Source organism: Diorhabda sublineata, chromosome 4 (assembly GCF_026230105.1).
Source record: "Diorhabda sublineata isolate icDioSubl1.1 chromosome 4, icDioSubl1.1, whole genome shotgun sequence".
Classification (NCBI taxonomy): Eukaryota; Metazoa; Arthropoda; class Insecta; order Coleoptera; family Chrysomelidae; genus Diorhabda; species Diorhabda sublineata.
In genome coordinates, this window is record NC_079477.1 from 31106318 (window position 1) to 31125472 (window position 19155).

Below are 19155 nucleotides of genomic sequence, written 5' to 3' on the forward strand. Positions count from 1 at the left end.
ATCGGCCTATGTTGCTACAGTCGTTAAGCGTGTAATAGGCATATTAGCTGCATATAACAACGTAAAGTGTTCTAACACACTTCCTTGGAGGACGTCTGCTTGAATTTCTGTGTATTTCTGTGCACGCATCTTGGTGTTCAATTAAAAAGTGTCTGTTCTTCAAGTAAGAGACCTTTATATTCAATTTCTTATCAAGTCAAGTCAGACAGGCTTTATATATATCATAAAATATGTGTTATATATTTGTTTTTATCGACAAAAGCTAGAATTAATTTAGAAAACTTTTTTTTGGTATTTAATATCAATTTAACCTCAATGGTCACTCTGGCCACATTTGAACCCTATTGATGACGTGTACCGATTTCTATAATGTAACACTTTAATGTACATAGTTCTGATGTATTCCAAACGTTTTTCAAATTCTCATGTAGTTATTTATAATCAAGATATGTGAACAAAAATGTACGAAAATTCCAGTTGACATGATAAGCAAAATCTATCAGTTTGTTTGGTCATATTCTAATAACAATATTAGTTTTTCTATCAAATTCACCTGTGTCTAATAGCACGGCTACAATAATTCTAATGCAATTTATTCATGCTTTATATACGTGAAAGTTTGGAAAGTGGAATATTCACGGTGAGTTTTTCGGTTTTAAGAAAAGTGTTGTCCGATCAAATTGATTGTCATGTTTTTGAGAATAATATTACCTGTATCAATATAATGATTTGTGTAACTCAAAATATTGAACAACAGAGGTAAACATACAATATAATGACCAGTGTAAAGTTGATAGAATTAGTTTGTAGGGTTAAGAATAAATTAATTTTCTGACTAATTCAGATTTCCAATGATACATTGTGAGAAGAGGAAATTTTTATTATATCGGAAAACATTCGAAATTTTCCACTATGATTGGGTTAACTCGATCATGAGTTAATCTAGTCGTAATCATACGATATGATCCTTTCTACCCTGGTATACTATTGGTAAATGCGATTAGCTGACGAGTTGTTTTATTTGTCTATGGCTTTTTAAAGTTTGAAATTAATTCTCTTGAGTAGCATATTTGATAGGTTACTGAGGTTTGAGGTTTTTATACTTTTCAAAATAAACATAGTTCATTAGTATTAAACTTCAGAGCGAAATCTGTCTAAGTGGGTAAATTACCAATAATACCACTGCTCTATAAGAATTATAACTAACTAAATAATTTAGAATCTACCTGACCTCAGATCATAGTTTCTGAAAAGCCCTATTATGTTACAAGTGTAGTGTCTGCCGCTGTTGTAAACAATTTAGGAAAACCGCAACTGAAACATAAAACTTATTGAAGAAAAGATAATGAATATTTATTCCGTGCAAGAAGAGGAATTTGTGATTACTAATACATGGTACAAACTACCAGAAAAATTTATAGTAAAAGTCATAGATAATGAAAGTTTCAACCCCAGAACGAAGTAATGAATTATTGTTAAAAGTAAATAGGTAAAGACTGGGCACCTCTATTTAGATGGCTCGCAATAGTAAAAATACAGGATATGATTTTGCAAGTTTTGTTTTACGGAAATATTTGTGCGAAATGGATGCTACATGAGCCAATACCGGAAGAAAACACTCTAGTATGCGATTTTCTCAACTACGACCATGACTCTTGATTAAAACAAATCCTATAATGGATAAAACAATAAACGCAGGGTTTGATTGTGATACTTTGAATCAACTGAAAGTAAAAGTTGATAAAAGGATTGACACAAAAAAATTTTGCAAGATGACTAATCCTCGCATATACAACTCAAAAACTATCCATAAATTAGAGAACGAACTGTCATAACATTCAATCCATTCTCCAGATTTTGTTCCTTCTCAAATTTCTTGAACGTGTATCATGGAACGATGAGATACTAATATCTCTGAAGGCATATTTTCTCAGACTTCTAGATTCTCAATTCAGAAATAAAATCCCTTAATTCGATAATCACTAAACAAGTCATTAAATTTTAGGAACAGTAAATCTTTCAATCTGTTTGTCTTCAGTAAGTAGGATAGGAGGAAAATTTCTTTAATTCAGAAATGTCAACCATCTTCCGAAACTTCTAGAAACCTACCAGAAGAGTAGCTCATTGATATGAATGGAACTTCTGTATTGATTCATGAAAGAAAAGATTTTGAAGTACTTACCAATAGGTGTCAACGAAATTCGATATTTATTTTCAAAAATTATAGCTTTAAATATAAAACTCGATCTTTTCTAGAATTCTCCAATTGCATTTTAAATTAAAATTAATTTTTGTGTTAGCATCTCATTTTATGACTTGTTGATTCTAAAAATAGCATTATTTTCCAATTAGAATAATTTATTCTATATGTATGCATATATAAATTCACTTGTCAATTATCTGAGTTTGCTGCTTTTGGAATACCCCAAATAAAGAAAACAATGATGAGAAAAAAAATATATGAAATGATATTATAATCAAATCGTGGTCCTTCAAGCAAAACAAATGTGTGCGTTGGTGATAAAATTTTATTATTTCAAACTATTCATGGCTGGAATTACTATCAATATAATAAAATAGAAACGATATTCAAATTTCAATAGGATAACGTTTTAATGTCTTATGTGTATGAATATGGCTAAACTGTATATTTTCAGATAATTGTATTAGAATAATTATTAATTAAATGCAACAACTTATTGACGCCTAAGCTTATACCATGAACATGTAAGATAATGCAGTATAGAATTTTTTTCAGCCGATTGAACTTTTTGCATAGACTCTTATTATATAATAACTAACGATTTAAATCATTACCATCTCAAATACTGACAAAACTTCGAGGTTTATTACATGAGTAGGTAATGAGACTAAGATAATATACATAAGTATATAAGGTAATAAGAATATACAGGATGTTTCAAAAAAAGGTGATCCCATCTGTAGGATAGGTAGAAAACTGAAAAATATTTGAGGTTTGTTCAGTACAAAATTTTCGTAAAACCCTCTGTATTCAAGATAAAAGGGCAGTGAAGAAAGATTACTGGCAACATTGTATTGAAATTTTATACGAATATGTTTTCGAAGCTGATACATCCAATGAATTTGTTTTTATATCTGACTCTCATAGAGGGCGCTAGTTACAAGGTTTGTACCAGGTAATATTGAACATAACTTTTTCAAGATTAGATTTATAAAGCAAAATTTCAAGTGAATTTAACCATCATTTAATTTTATACCAAAAAGGTACTCTTGATAAAACTCGATACTGTGTACCGGCTTCGGAATATTTCGATTACGCTAACTGTTGGATTTTGATCAACTAAATTCAAAACACATTTTCTTGGTTAATGGCTCTTGTGGTTCTTGGCCTACCAGAATTTATTTTTTTGGGTCTCATATTCCCAGTTTCTCGACAACGTCGTTCAATGGCTCTAAATATATTTTTACTTGATAAGTTTCTTCGGGGAAACTTTCCTGCATAACGCGTAACAGCTGCACTAAAGTTTCCTAAACACTCACCTGGGTTAATAGCATGTCAATGTATTCAAAATTTGATTACATTTTGAATAAGAATATCCAATTTAACAAATAACAAGGTTTCAGAAAAGTGATTATTATTGAGTGAACGTCCTAAATATCAATATTGCCGGGTAGAATTTAAAGTTAGATAATTATGGGTACTCAGCTATTGAGGGGCACTAGTATGAAACAAACAACAGTTTGAATCTCAGAACCGCAAGACATGATCATCAATTTGTTTTTTTTATACTAAGGTCTCCAATAGCTCAGAGTCCATACTTATTTAACTTTGAAAAAGGAAATCTTCAGTCCCAATTTTTTTAAATGTATCCGTTTTATTGATGGGATCTCATTTACGCGACAAAAACTTTTCAATTCACATAATGCTTACCAATTAATAATAATAATAATAATAATAATAATAATCATAATAAGAATAATAATAATAACTCTATCAATACTTTATAGCAACATCGGTTATTACTTCATAATTTTCTGAAAACGGTACACAGTACCGAGCTTCATTAGATGTACCTTTATGGTGTAAAATTAAAAGATGTTGAAGTTCATTTTAAATTTTGCTCAATGAATCTAATATTGAAAAAGTTATATTCAATACTACTTCATAAGAATCGTGTAATTAGCGTCCTGTATAAGAGTCGAACATAAAAACAAATTCATTGGATTTATCAGCTTCAAAAACATATTCGTATAAAATTTTATTACAATGTTGCCAGTAATTGCGGCAAAGTCGTAAAAAATTTGTATAATTTTTTTCTTCAACGCCCTTTACCTTGAATACATAGCTTTACGAAAATTTTCTACTGAGAAGACTCCCAAATAAAATAGATTTAGGTGTATTACTTGGCCAATACCTACGTTGATCAGAACATACTATCCATGTCAGTGATAGACTGAAAGCGTTGGTGCATAAATTTTATGTTCTCGGGATTATTTTTTCACAAAAAAACTACTATTACTTCATATCTATTTAGCAGAATTTTTATTACATACTGTACAGTGGCCTGGGGCAATAACATTCTAGAAAAAATATGGAACGAAATCTCAAAAATGATAATAATAAAAAAAGGAACTTGAAAATTATATGTTCAATCAAACATACTCACTCTTTGCTCACCAATGTATAATACAAATATATAATAACGAGGAGAAATTCAACTGTATAAAACTAGATCAATCAACAATATAGAAATTCACGAACCATATTTCAAAATAGATTGAAGATCATTTTCGTTCTTAACTTCCATTGTGACGCTATAAGGCAGAATCGTTCAAGTTCCGTCGACTCCGGAAGTAGGTAGAAGTACAAAGTGCCCACTTCGAACATTTATCAAAAGTTTTTTTTTGTTTATATTTTATAAGTTGGAGGCTAACAAACAAAATTTTTCTGCATTTCAATTTTTTCCTTATCTAAGTAACACGATGTTGGACAGTATGCACTTCAATTAAAAATGTTCGATTGTGTTTTGATAATAAGTATTTTGAATAAATAACTACAATTTATAATAATTTTCTTAAGAATGCATCTTTATGGCGAACGGTTTTCGTAACACGTACAATGATCTAAAAGTCTACATATCTACTAATTCAAAAATTTTATTGAGTCAAACAAAGAGACCTTTTTATTAAATAATTTATAGAATAATTCATCTTTGCTATCTTTAGATTGTACAGGTTGTCCCTATAAAAGTTCCGGATTGTTAAACATTGGACATGAGCCGCCCCTGGCCTTCAGATAGTAGTCTAGAGTTATTTATTCCGACAAACACATTACATAGACATACGTGATGATCCTTTAGAAATTCATTTTGTTCGAATGTATAATTTAGGAAATATACTTAAATATAAGTTCTGATTTCGCAACTTTAAATACTTATAACTTAGAAACGAGGGGTCGTATGAGAATATGCTTCCTGTCACATACTTATTTTCATTTTGTTATTTTATTTTGTTTCAGTTCGCACTGGTTTTTGAAGATAATTTTTTTAAAAATAGGGTAGAAATGCATCTTATCCTTTATCATTTGAATAATATGTTCTTGGAGTTTGGAGCTTCCTGTATCGTTTTGGTTAATTAATAATTTAGGCCAAGTCAACTGATGTTTAGCTTTAGGAATTTTGTCATAGCTTCACAAACGGAAGTCAGTTTGGTATCATTTCTACTCTTTCAAGTTTCCAAATACCTTCAATTTCGATTGCCAAATTCTCGTATTTTGTTATATTTCCAATTTCAGGAACAAAGCTTGCACAATTAAAGCAGTTTTCTAAAGATATTGAGTAATGAAATGTCAGGCCTATTATACTCCATCGCTATTATTATGATTATTATACCATTATCATTCGAATGTGATAACTTAATGTATTAAATTCAATATCTGCACATTATAAAATGTAAAGCAGATGCCTGATTGAGGCGAACAAAAAAAGCAAAAATATCTAGGTTTTCACAATCAACTAGGCGTGCGTCAATATTAATAATAAATTATATGTTGTTAATTATTGCAAAATTTGACAGACTAGGACTAATTTGGTTGAAAATTTTCCAAACTATTCATTAGTGAGTCGAATTAGTATGAATAATTAACGGAATCGTTAACATTTTCCACTTTATGGAAACATTAATTGCCTACCTTTACAGTGTAAGTACCTAGATATACAAGGGTATATTTGAAAGGTATTTGATAATACTTCGATAGGAATTATTTGCTTAACCCAGACGAGAATGTATATTGGATTTGATTGTGTATACGGACAAGATGCGGAAGTAGAAGAGATAAATTTGCTAATGGGAAAGTTAAATCTTAATTTCAACCGCTACTGCACAACAGAAGGTGAAATAACGAATGTATAGATGGCAGGATATACTTTACATAATATCTTTGGTAAATACCAGTTTTTTTAACAAGACAATTAAATTTAACGTTTCATAACTTTTTATCTGTACTAATTTATAATGGAAAAATTTCGTTTTTCTGTTACGTAACAATATATTCTGTTACATGACAACATATTCCGAATGTATGTTAATGCACAATTGACAAAATACTTCAAATCTAACTTCATTAAATTCTAGATATAGGCATATTAGAAAGTCCATAGAAATTGGAGAAAGAAGAATGCGTTTTCTGTATATTTTTTGCTCCACTCTAAATTTATCAAATTTTATAAAGTTTTGACCGGTGTACGTTAAAAAAGGCTCTCGCAATTTTATGTATTTGGTAAAGTTACACCAAGGTTAAAATAATACTGTTTCTTCGAAATAATTGATCATATGCGCTGTGGATTTTTTGTAGCATTGCTGTTTCAGGAACTTGATCTTATTCTTTATTTCAGTTCATTTTTCATATTTATGTAATAATAATTTGCCCCCTTTGCTTGGATCGTTATCAGGAGCAGGAAGTGAGTACAACAAACCTATGTCCCATCTCTTCAATTTTTTACGTTTTACTTGAGCTATTTTTGGGTTGTTGTAGACGGTGCGTTTGAAAATTGAAACAGTTTCATTAGACTCGTTGATAAATAGGTTAAGACAAGCAAAAACACTTATTACCTCTTCCATTCTTTGTTGGCGTAAATTCAAATAATATAATAAAGAGTAATGTAAAATAATGTAAAAGTCTATTTAAGTGAGAGGGTTTGCTTATCGGCGCCGATAAATTGGTATGTTTTGTCAAACCAATAATAATATATGACATTGTTGAGAAGCAGTTTTTGATATTTTAATCCATTTCAATACATTGATGTTGGCAAAACTGTTTCCGATCAAATAGGGGAAGTAATTAATTACTTGCATTCAATAGGGGGATCGGTGGCTAAGAAAACAAAAAAAAATTGAAAGTCAGTCGCAATATTCAGAAATCAACTTAAGGGCGCTAGAAGAAATATCGGCGACTTAACAACTAGTTAAAAATATTATGATATAATGCAAAGACAAAATTTGTTCCAAACTTGACTAAAGCTGGATTTTAAAACATATAAGCTTTGCTCATTTTCCATCTTTTCGTTCGTGTCCAAATCAGTATTTTATAGAAAAAAGAGAAAATCTCACTGACAAAAATTAAAAAGAAAAATAGGCTCACGTGAATAAAGAAACGTACCATGGAACATTGCATTGCCAAAAGTTGGATCTGATGATAGAAGGAATCGTGTCATGGGAACTAAAGAACGAGTAATTCAAAATAACTGTTTTTAACTAAAGGGCAGTATTCCAGATCTCTCGATTGAGACATTGTCGCAAACATTAAGAAAAAGTTCAGATCAAATTCTGCAAGATTAATTCCTGAATACCGAATCCGCTTGTAACAAATAGACTTCAATTCATTTCATAGTTAGGCCAAACCAGTTTATACACTATATGATTTATATGCCAAATTATGGCTATCAAAAGATACTAAGTCAACTCATTCCATTGAGCCTAATATGAGCAACTACATTTTAGGATAAACTTTTTTTGATTAGAAAAATGAAAATAAACTTCGATATCTTCCATTTGCAGCTGCTAGACATTTGCGCAGCTGTAGCTCAACAAAACTTTTCCCTTAACTATCAAAATGTTTGGTAACTGCAGTTTTCTATTTCAATGTCTTGATTATTATCACCCACCTTTGAAAATTTTAAAATACAAATAATGGAGTGAAATAAAAAGAAATCGAAACTTATAGGCTTGGATTAGGCTGATGAAGGTGACTTTGTAAATTTAGTACAAATTGGGTCAAACTACTCTTGAAGTCTTCATATAGGATCAAATAGATAAGCGATCTTATGTTAGAATGGCTATAGGACGGAATAGTTTGGATAGTCTAAATTGGCTTATCATATCGTTTTTAGAAAGAAATAGTTTTTATTTAGAAAAAAAAAATAGTTTATCTTACGTTGTCCCGTAACATAAACAATTTTACATGTTTGATAGGCACATATTCGTCAGACAAAAACAAAATAAGTGATAATATTAATAATGAATTGCATTGGCCCAGATTCGTCTACCTTAGAAGTGTGAATGGTAAGTGTGATTAATATAGTTGACCTTCAATTTTTATCGAATGGAAATTCAACTGACCAGCTCAAGAATCATTTTCCAATCATACTAACCCATAAATTATGAGTTGTGAACATCTATGTAAATTAAACTGAATAATACCACGCAAACTTGATCTAAATACAAATTTTATCTTTGATGGGATCGGTCACGGGTTCTTGTTGGTTTTACCCATGAAATAATACTTTTTTCATTACATATAATGGAATGTACAACTAAAACCAACGAATCTTTATGAGATATGATAAAAAGCTTGAACTGAATAATTGACATAGAATGAGTAATGTATGTTTGGTCTCACATTAATCTTATTACATCACTCTATTATATGAACTATTGGTTTGGTTGGTTCATCATTTGACTGTTCTTATAATGGGTCATTCATTTAAAGGTCTGTCTCTCTCAATATTCAAAAAATATCTAATTAATGAATGTTTGCTTTGAAAACTGTACCTTTGGGTTGTCCTGGAAACAAAATAACTCTTCTTCAGATCAAATTCGGCTTTGATATCCTGACCGTTCACCATTTCCTCCTTAAATCACCAGTATCAATAAATATTTTCTTCAATCAATAAGGATTGGGGCATACCACTTTCTTACTCTAGTTTACCACTTGGTAAATGTATTCAGATTTAGGTATTGCCTCATCAAACCTGGCATTTCGGTTAGGATATAAATTATTAAAGATACTACATGTTTTTTGTTGACTTCTGTTTTCTTGATAAATAATAATTATTAAACACCTAACGTATATTATACTGAATAAAAATTAAAAAACAAAAAAAATGTATAAAGAAATGGAAATGAGAAATAATGCAATAAATAACGCACGAGACTAAAAGACTGAAAATAAGAGGTGTTTGTAGGCTTCCCAGTTAATAGGTGATCATCTGATTCAGGATCATAGTTTTGAATAAACTCTATAATTTCTCGATGACTTAGACTAACTCTTTGGCGATTCTTGGATTGAGAACTGTTTTATTTCGGACTAGGACAACTTGCTTTCTCCTATTAGATTTCATAAAAAAAATATTGTGGGCACCTTGTATAAAAACTTAATAATGTGATCGGAAGTAAATTGAATGTATTAAAATTTTTTTCTTATTCTTCGCGGTAAGAGCATATGCTACACCTTAGAATTTAAATCACTATTAAAGGTTATCTACTGTAATTTTTGCACAAAGTTATCGACAAACAGTTCCCGCACAGAACCGTAAAATTTATTTATTATTTAGAACATTTCAATTAAAAATATATCCAATATAAATCTCAAGGTCTATCCATGTACTTATTACAACTTTCCTTCCTTCCTTTTTATTCTTGTCCATTCTATTTTCCATGGAGTTCAATTTCAATCTTCATATTATCTAAAAAGAAGATACGAAAAACGTATGATACTAGAAGTGAGAAGACATTGGTTAGTTATGGATAATTCCATATTTACCAGTCACTATTTGTTGCCTTTCCAACTATTTTTGCAATTTCCACGGAAATTTCAAAATATTGTTCTATTTTTGATTTTAGAATTTGACACTGAACATTTCAATACTTTTCTCTCTAGTAACAAAAACAGGGACATTGATGTCAAGGTAATGTAGCAAGGAAAAATGAAAATTGGTTAACAAAATTAACTTTAAACAAATATTTTACATTCTAATCTTACTAGTATTACATAAATGGCTCAAGCGACTCACGATTCCTTGGGACAAAGATATTTAGCTTTGTAAGACTGTCGCCCACATTGTATAATCATTCTTTTTGTCCGAAAAGAGGGAAACAGGGCATCCGCACCGTTAGCGACCATACGAGACTGATTGGTGAGTTTACTACTCTTGTATGACCCAATACAATCTCTCCTCTTTAAACTGAACCTCTTTAGCATCCCACAAATTAGCTGTTCCTCGCTCTCTTTGCTTCTAATCTATTCATTCGTGGGACTGTTATCTTTTGAGCTATTGGTTCGTAAATGAATTTTTTGACCTTTTTTGTAATACTTTGAGTTCGAATGACTGAATGGCTCCCTACTTTCTCTTTGTTAAAGAGGTAGGATCGAAAGTACTCGTGTCCAAACAATAGTTGGCTCAAGTATGGTATATTTCCTGCAATGGCCGATACTGATGGCTCTGGAACAGAGCGGTGTGCACTGTCTCCTCTTAGTAGTAGTTAAACCCTCGAAATTTTTCATCTGCTTCTTTTCTTTTGTTCTCCAAAAACTAATTTTCGAGTAAAGGGTGAATCCTAGTTTTTTATGGATTCCGTTGTCTTCATAAAGAGCTCTGTGATATTCATCGCTTGAAAATTGTTAAATATTGACTTTTGCTTCTTGGTCAAGAAGATTGAATTCTAGAATTCTAGAATAGAGTCTTGTTTCCTTGTTACGTCGGAAACTTTGCAGATAACGCTCGTACAATCAAGAGAATTTTGTATTACTTATGAGACCCACATATATTTCTTGATAATACATAAATAAAAATATTTATTCATGAATCTAATAGTCCCGGATCTGTTTCATTACCACATTATGCAAGTATTTTTGGAAAACCACGATTAAAAAGCATGTGGTTAATAATTATTTTCATTGAATGTGGTTTGGAGAACTTAGAAAGCGAAACTTTTATGTGGTTTTATCGAAGGTGTGTTGATTGAATTATAATTCTAGTCAGTTTTTAAATTCTTAGGAAGATCTCATTAACTCATTGTTTCTACTATTGTGGTGTATAACATAATTTCTTGTGTCAAGAGTTATAGGTATGGAAGTGGAAGATATTCCATGGAAATGTTTGACAATATAAAGTTTCTAGAAATTATCATTATCGCTTGATGACTAGTACTAAAAGTTAAAGTGGAATTCTTTTACTCTCGCTATCTAAAATTGAATAGTTCATTAGTGCATTATCGAATGCAATGCAATATCTAATAATGAGAAAAGACAATATTAATCAACATTTTAAACGATACGGAATTTTTTTAATTTTAATTATTCAAATAAAATTATAAAAAATATATATAATATATAAAAAACACGCTTTTCGCAATGATTAAACTTTAAAGTGAAATAATAATTTTTTGGCATAAGAATAAGATCATCAGAAAATTACTCCACTTAATCCTGAAGCCTTCCAACCTTTTCAGGTCTAAGGTAATGATGTCATTATTATAGAAGTGTGGGGTGCGTTACACGACATCTTCAAACTAACTTTGCTATTTGTTCAAATTTACTATTTTAAACCTGTCTTTGGTATGTATAGATGTGTTGATAGTTGTATCTCGTTTAGTAAGTTTGAGACTGCGTGCTTACGTAGTTTGTCCACTAGTTGTATCTTTCTTACTCTAATTCGAAGAATACAGAAAAAAATTTATTAATCCTGACGAATCTGACAAGGACAATGATATTTTGATTGAATTATTGCATTGTTACCAGTGACAAGTATATAAAGCTCAAATTAAATCTGATTGCTGGAAGTACGGCAAAATCGAAGGCAAAAATTATTGCTTATTGTGAAACTAACATATAAGAGACAAAAAAAATTGATCAGAAAATAATAATGAGCAGAAACTAAACAAATTGTCAAATTATATGGAATCACATGCTGAGTAGAGGTCTGTTCAGAAACTATAATCCGGGTCCAGCTTAATCACCTATCAGTTGATTTCGACTCCTTATCCAGAATGTGACTCAGATCACAGTTACCGAACGTTGCGTTCAAGTTTCTGGGGAATATATACTATTAATCACAAATAGGATTACTCAACAGAAATAAAATTTTCCAGAGGACACTTTGGACCGGAAATAAAAAATATTTTCTAATCTGAATTTGCAACCACGGTTTTAATTAATATCTTTTTATCGAATCAACGAGAAAATTCGGATTTTGGATTTTCAGAACGAGCATTGAAAATCCTTTCGATTCATATATTTTTTCGAATATTTGGCTGCTAGCTTGATGGAGCTACATTCAATTTGCAATCACAAATATTGATACCAATAATTGAGATAAAAACTACCCTATCTCTCAAGTTGGACCAAATTACAGATGTTTAAAAAATTGCCATATTAGAGAAAAACATTGCGTCATCATATAATTTTTCATCTTTCTACTCCTGAAAGGAATGTCAAAAGGTGATGATGTAATCCTGATTCTCAATACTTTCTATTTCATTGCAATCATACACGTCTATGAATCCGTTAAAATCCTACGAACCTCTCAAATACATAAATCGCGAAGGCTATGCTATGAAACAGTTATTTATTTGTGGTGCGTCATGCAGACCGAATGAACATTGATCTTGACCTAACGAAACTCATAGACAAAGGTTGCCAGCAATTTTATTACAATTCTTATCTAATTTCATGCTCAATAAATAATTACCAAACTAACTTGATATTTTTAATAGCTCAATTAGAAAATTACGAACTGAATTTAAAATAAATTATTTAAATCGAGAACATCTGGTAAAATACCCAAATAACTGGTATCAGTTATTATTTTTTTGAAATAAATATGTAATTATTCAATTATACTGAGCATTCTCAACTAGAGACAATTTGGTTGAGTGACAAGTGAAGCAAACGTTGACTCATCGGAGGAAGCAATATTTTCGGTAAACCTTGATTTTCGTTCCACTAACTATCATTCTCATATAGTTTCGGAAGTAGTTGAATTTTGTATGGACGGTATTTTTTCTCAAAATTCCCAATAAAGATTGTTAACATCATTAAGAACACAAACTTCTCTTGTATATTTCTGTTATACAGGGTGTTTCTAAATTCATACGACAACATTTAGTAGGTGTTTATCAAATTACGGTGGATCTTTTCTATAAAAAAATTTTTATATCACTTTTAAAAGGTAGTGATAAAAATTGAGTTTTTATATTTCTTCTAAAATTTCAGAAAATTTAAAAACATGAAATACTGTAATTTTCGTACACTCGCAAAGGAGTAATTACGGGTATTTTATCAATATCCTCGGTGAAATTCACAGGTCTTAATTTTAAGTATTCATTTTGAATTGTATTACATCTTACATCTTTACTTTTTTCAACTCAATTTATCAAAAAAATACAAATTATAATGCTTATTTTTTTCTGTACGGCTGTTGGTGTTGGGAAATAAATTTAGAGATGAAAAATATTCTTAGTTACACCAAAGATTTTAAGTTATATTTTTATTTCGTAAAATGATATATTGAAAAAATGTGTTAATATGAAATAAAGTAAGGGTTCCTAATTTCACCCCCGTATAATGTAAAAAAAATATTGAAAAGATACCCGTGGTTAGTCCTTTGCGAGTGTATGAAAATTACAAATTTTCAAGTAAAAACTCAACTATATTTACCACCTTCTAAGGGAAGGGATGAGATGAGGAAATTTTATTATAGGAAAGACCCATCTTAATACGAGCAATCACCGAGAATTTTGTTGCATGAATTTAGAAACACCCTGTATATTAACTGAAGACAAGATACATATAGTGTTAGTTTAAAGTGTGGAAAAATCGTAATATCCCATAAAGGAAAAAGGTAAGAACAATAATTGCCAGAGAAGAATATTTTCGGTTCAAAATAAAACATACAGAGTGATTTAAAGAGCGGAGTGACTGTTACGATGCAATTTTTTAATGGAATATCTTGTCGCTTCTAGACTAACATTGTTATGTTAATTTATACCTTAATTCTATGGTGAACAATGAACAACATTCGTATTTCAGGATTGCTAAGGATAATAAAATGCACAGTATTAAAATCTTTGACATTGTCCAATTGAATTAGAGTCAGACCAGATTTTAATAGTTGCAAGATGTTTGATTATGATGTTGGTGAGATTACCATATCTCAATTGCTTCAAATGACGCTAGCGTCATAAGTAAAGTTAATTCCTCACTGATTTGTGAGTGGGTAACATTGTTATTGGAAATTGAACAAAATACTGAATCTTAACAGACACCACTACTGATTAGTGGAGTGGTATATTTCTTAATATTTTAGGTGATATTCGAACCATTTCAAAGAACTAGGTACCACATATTCCATAACGTTTCTTTCATCAAAATTTCACTATAAACATGATGAGAAATCTTACTAAGTAGGCTGTTTTTCTCCTTTTCATATTCAGGAGAATTTCTTTGACTTTTCTTATTCTTCTTATTAATTCATGGTACTCCTTCTGCAAATACTTCCAATTTATTGATCTATGAATTACTTAGTGTATGTTTTCATACCATACAACAATACTGACCATATTCAGCATCTAGTTACGCAGTAATATTCCTAAATTTGGAAAAAAAATTGTAGGGTAGGAGTACTACCTACCAGAAGTGAATTTAATAGTTTAAAAGTCAAAGAGATTTGATAAAAAACATTTTATCTTAGAAGAATGGGTGAAATACGTATTTTCATGATGATTTTTCGAAGGTACTACTACACCTGTGCAATACTACATCAGATGGCTTAAGAATATTGACATAGTTGGTCTATCAATAGAATATGAAGATCTGTTCTGAATACTGCTAATAGTTCGTAGAATTTCAAATGTATAAACAATTCTAAGAAAAAAACTATCCGCGATTGAAGGTAGTAGAAAGGAAAGGGCACAGCGACCTGCTGATATATTAGAACCTATATTTTTGCTCATGTTCATGGAGTAATTATTTAGTTCATAGGGATCATTTATAATGTGGTTACCTGACCTTTAAGTTTATATTTCTTAGTGAATGTGGTTATTGAACTAATCGTTATTCATAATGAAACCGATAAAAGTAGCGGCAGCAGTGGCAGTTGTACATAAACAAAAATGAACGAAATCGTTTATATTAGTTACTTTGAAAAATTACAGTCCTGTTAATAATTTCTATTTGCAAATATCTAACAAAGATATGATGTATATAACAAAGCAACACTAACCCTGATAATTGTAACCATATTGCGTTTGAGAATATACTTGCCGAGGGTTAGCAAATGTCCACAAGCCCTAACTCTTCACAAACGCTTGGATACCATGTACAAGCTTGCGAGTACATCAGTACGTTTCGGATATGTGAACCGTGCAGGCAAATAAGTTGAACATGGACTGAATTTCCTCGTTTTAGCGAAGCTATAACTAAACAATAAGTTTTTGTGAGTCCTCAAATTGAACAACATTTCCAAGATTCGCCGTTTATTTAATACCTAATTAAAAAAGAGAAATGAGCTGAAATGTAATATCTCTTAAAGTACATTTCCTTCAAACGCACCTGAACTTCAGGGAAGTGGAATGCAAGCATGTTGGTGGAGTACTTCTGATTTCTGGAATGAGATCTGTCTATCTATACCTCGGGGTATAGAAGAAACGCAAGCACCAAATAATGGTACATATTTTCACTATTTATGATTGTTTCTAGCTAAAATAATTCTTTTGACCTCTTCAAATTAAATCATTATTATTATTATAGGAAAGTGGTGAAAATAGAAGTGTGTGGCTCTCCAAAATGGTGGATAATGTAAGAAAACGGCAGTTATATTTGGATTCACTAATCTTGGTGATTCATTTCACATAAGAATCACGAAGATTAGTGCTGAGATTTTTTGCAAACAAAAACAAATTTTCACAAATGAGCTGAAGTGTCCAGGTTTTCTACTTTCGAAACTGTTTCTTAGGACCTATGACCTAGGAAGATCGAATCAACATATCGGCCTAAGTAGGGCTAATCTTTATTTTTCTCGGTTCAGCCTACACCTCCCATAGGTTTTACTGCGGTTACAAAACAATATGTCTCATCATTAATATAGTAAACAAGACTACCATAAGGAAAGAGACACTCTAAGATAAAGTTTGAGTGGTTCTTCTGTTTTGACATGTTAATTTAATTTCATAAATAGCTCGTTGAAAAACGTTTATAATTATGATTATTTTCAATAAACTATATTCCTTCGATTATTCCAATTCAATACTTTCCCATACATTAAATATTATCTACTCATATTCTAAAAATGATATGTTCGACTCAAGAATAATGACTTTTGAATTATATCAGAATGATGATAACTGAAAACAAATGAATCGCAGATATTGAACAACCAAGTTTATTGTTACCCAACTTCCGTACGTATTTATAAAACAAGAAAACTATCTTTATCGTCCCAACTCAAAACAATCTCACGATCAAAATAAATTGTAATGACGTACTGTAGATGAAAACAAAACAAATATTTCGCATAGTAGTGGTGATCTGAATAAGTAAACGGTTATAGTGTTTGTAAAGACTTTCATGCGGATCAGAAAATACTTCAATTATCACCAAAATGTAGTAAGTTAATATCAACGACGTTCGATTGACAATTTTTAATATCTGCAAAATTAATCTTATACATTTGTTCTCTCTAAAATATTAATGATTGATTAGCTTGCGAAAATTCTTGTTGATATAAATCAATATGAATAATTTGAAACTGTTTTCAAAGTGCATGTTATAATATGACTTTAAATAATAGGCACCGTGTTTACTTCTCATCAATATTTTTTTATCCACGGGAGGCTTTTTCAAGAAATTCAAAATCTGCTAAATACCATCGGTTGGGTAGGCGCATGGAAGGTGTCAGTAATCGTGAAAAAAAGTTTCTTTTTTCCCATTTGAAATTGTTATATAATACTATGAACGAAAAACTGAACATTTTCACTGCTAATACTTCGTAGAAATATAAAAATACTTGACAAATTCGACAAGATAATAATTTGGCAATGAATCACATCAAAGATTGGGCAAAAGATTATATGTCACCATGGATCGGTGTAAAAAATAATTACCTGGAATGTTATAAATATGAAGTTATGACCTACAATTCAAATTGAATTTCATCTTGAAAAATTTGCAAATCTCGATGCACGTTTGAAAAGGAAATAATCAAAAATTCATTGATGTCACCAAATTGTACGAATCATTAGGTTCTAATTTGAGTACCAGGATTTCATGTCTTCACGGGCTGCGATTTTAATTCAGCTTCTCACCCTAATAGTCACTTTTCAGGAGTCGAAAATAAGATTATTAAAAATCGGTTATTTTGCAACAAGGAAAAGGTATTTTTCAACTATAAAGATGCATTCAAATGGAATTATGACTTTTCAGGAATTGATGTTGATATTAAAACAATTCATTGAAATATTGGTAATTCTACAACAAGTAAAAGGAATTTTTCAATGTTACAAGGGCAGTCTGATTGAATAGTGATTTTTCAGAAGTTGACAACAAAATATTGAGATATTATTAATTTTTCAACGAGGAAAAGGTATTTCAACACAAATGAAACGGTCATTAACAACTGCCTATGCCTGTTGAATACTGGTATAAATGTGTAGAGTTGAAAATATTTATTTTGAGAGTATTGAAAGTTTTTATTAATGTAGACAGAAGATATAAATGAGAATAATACCGCTGTTGAAAATCCCGTACTTATTATGATGAACGACCTCTCCTGTGGCAACTAAATGAATCAACAAACTGTTTTCTTCAAACTTTCTGTCATTTTTCTAGAATATTTTCAACTTATATTATTTTGTTACAGGCTTTAGCTGCAATTTGTGCCCATTCGGTGTCCATTTCAATTGGTATTTGTCAAGGTTACAGTGCTATCCTCCTTCCCCAGTTAAATGAAACAGAGAAATACAGAAGCCTAACTGAAGACGAAAAATCATGGATAGGTATGTTTTATTTTCATATTATAAACCATCAAGTACCGTTCCTGTGTAGATGGGTCATCATTTGAAATACGAATATAGTTCAATCAAATATACCATATAATAATAAATAAATAAATAAATAATATTGAACAAGTACTTTCAGTCTTTATCAAAATATTATTTGGTTCTGAAAATCTCCGTATTTATATTAATCAATAGATAACCTACATAATGAATATTAGAATAAAAATAAAATCAAAATAGAAATCTATGAATTTTACTTAAATTATTCAGGTCTTGATAGGTATTGATATTATTATCATATTATTGATAGCTTTTTGTTTTTTGATGGCGTTTCAAGAATTTTTGAATATTTATATGAATGTATGTTTTTTTTTTGGTTCGTTAATGCAGTTTTATTTTATTTTTTTCCTTTATGACCTTTACTAACATCTATTGAACTAATTCGATAGTTGTTGGGAGAGTCCTTGTACTTTGGTATGGAAAAATATTTCATTTTTTGATGTTTAGTTTCTCCAAATAGTAACTATTTATCCTTATCTTGAATAAGTTGTTCATTATTTTTTCGGGATAATTATTTTATTTCAATGTAGTGTTTGCGTTTTGGATAGCTAAGCATTTAAATTCAGAATCTGATAGTTGGATAATTTTATCAGCCAAACTTATTATTATTGATTTTTTGTGACACGATTGGAAGTTTAAATATTTTGAGGACCAAGTTGATTTTATATACCATACTGTTCTTATGTTATTGTTAATTTTATGTAATGTGACATCAAGACATCTAATTTTATTATTTTGTTCGATTTCGATTGTTGACTTTCTTATAACAGAATTGAATTTTTGATTTATGATTTCAATTTCATTCTCTTGTACAGCAGTAATTCACAATCTACATAACGGAAA

At 30.3% G+C, this 19155-nt stretch overlaps 1 protein-coding gene across 5 annotated transcripts in view; it reads left to right on the forward strand.

The window, feature by feature from the left end:
- Nucleotides 1-19155, forward strand: part of LOC130442998 (facilitated trehalose transporter Tret1-like) — a 62491-nt gene that overhangs the window by 26560 nt on the left and 16776 nt on the right. For 3 of the 5 annotated variants that reach the window (XM_056777430.1, XM_056777435.1, XM_056777433.1), the window contains one exon: nt 18114-18249. In XM_056777430.1, coding sequence (XP_056633408.1) covers nt 18114-18249 — 136 coding nt within the window. Of the gene's footprint in view, nt 1-501; nt 641-16771; nt 16862-18113; nt 18250-19155 lie in introns of those variants that run through there. The other 2 variants (XM_056777431.1, XM_056777432.1) reach the window with 2 other exon arrangements.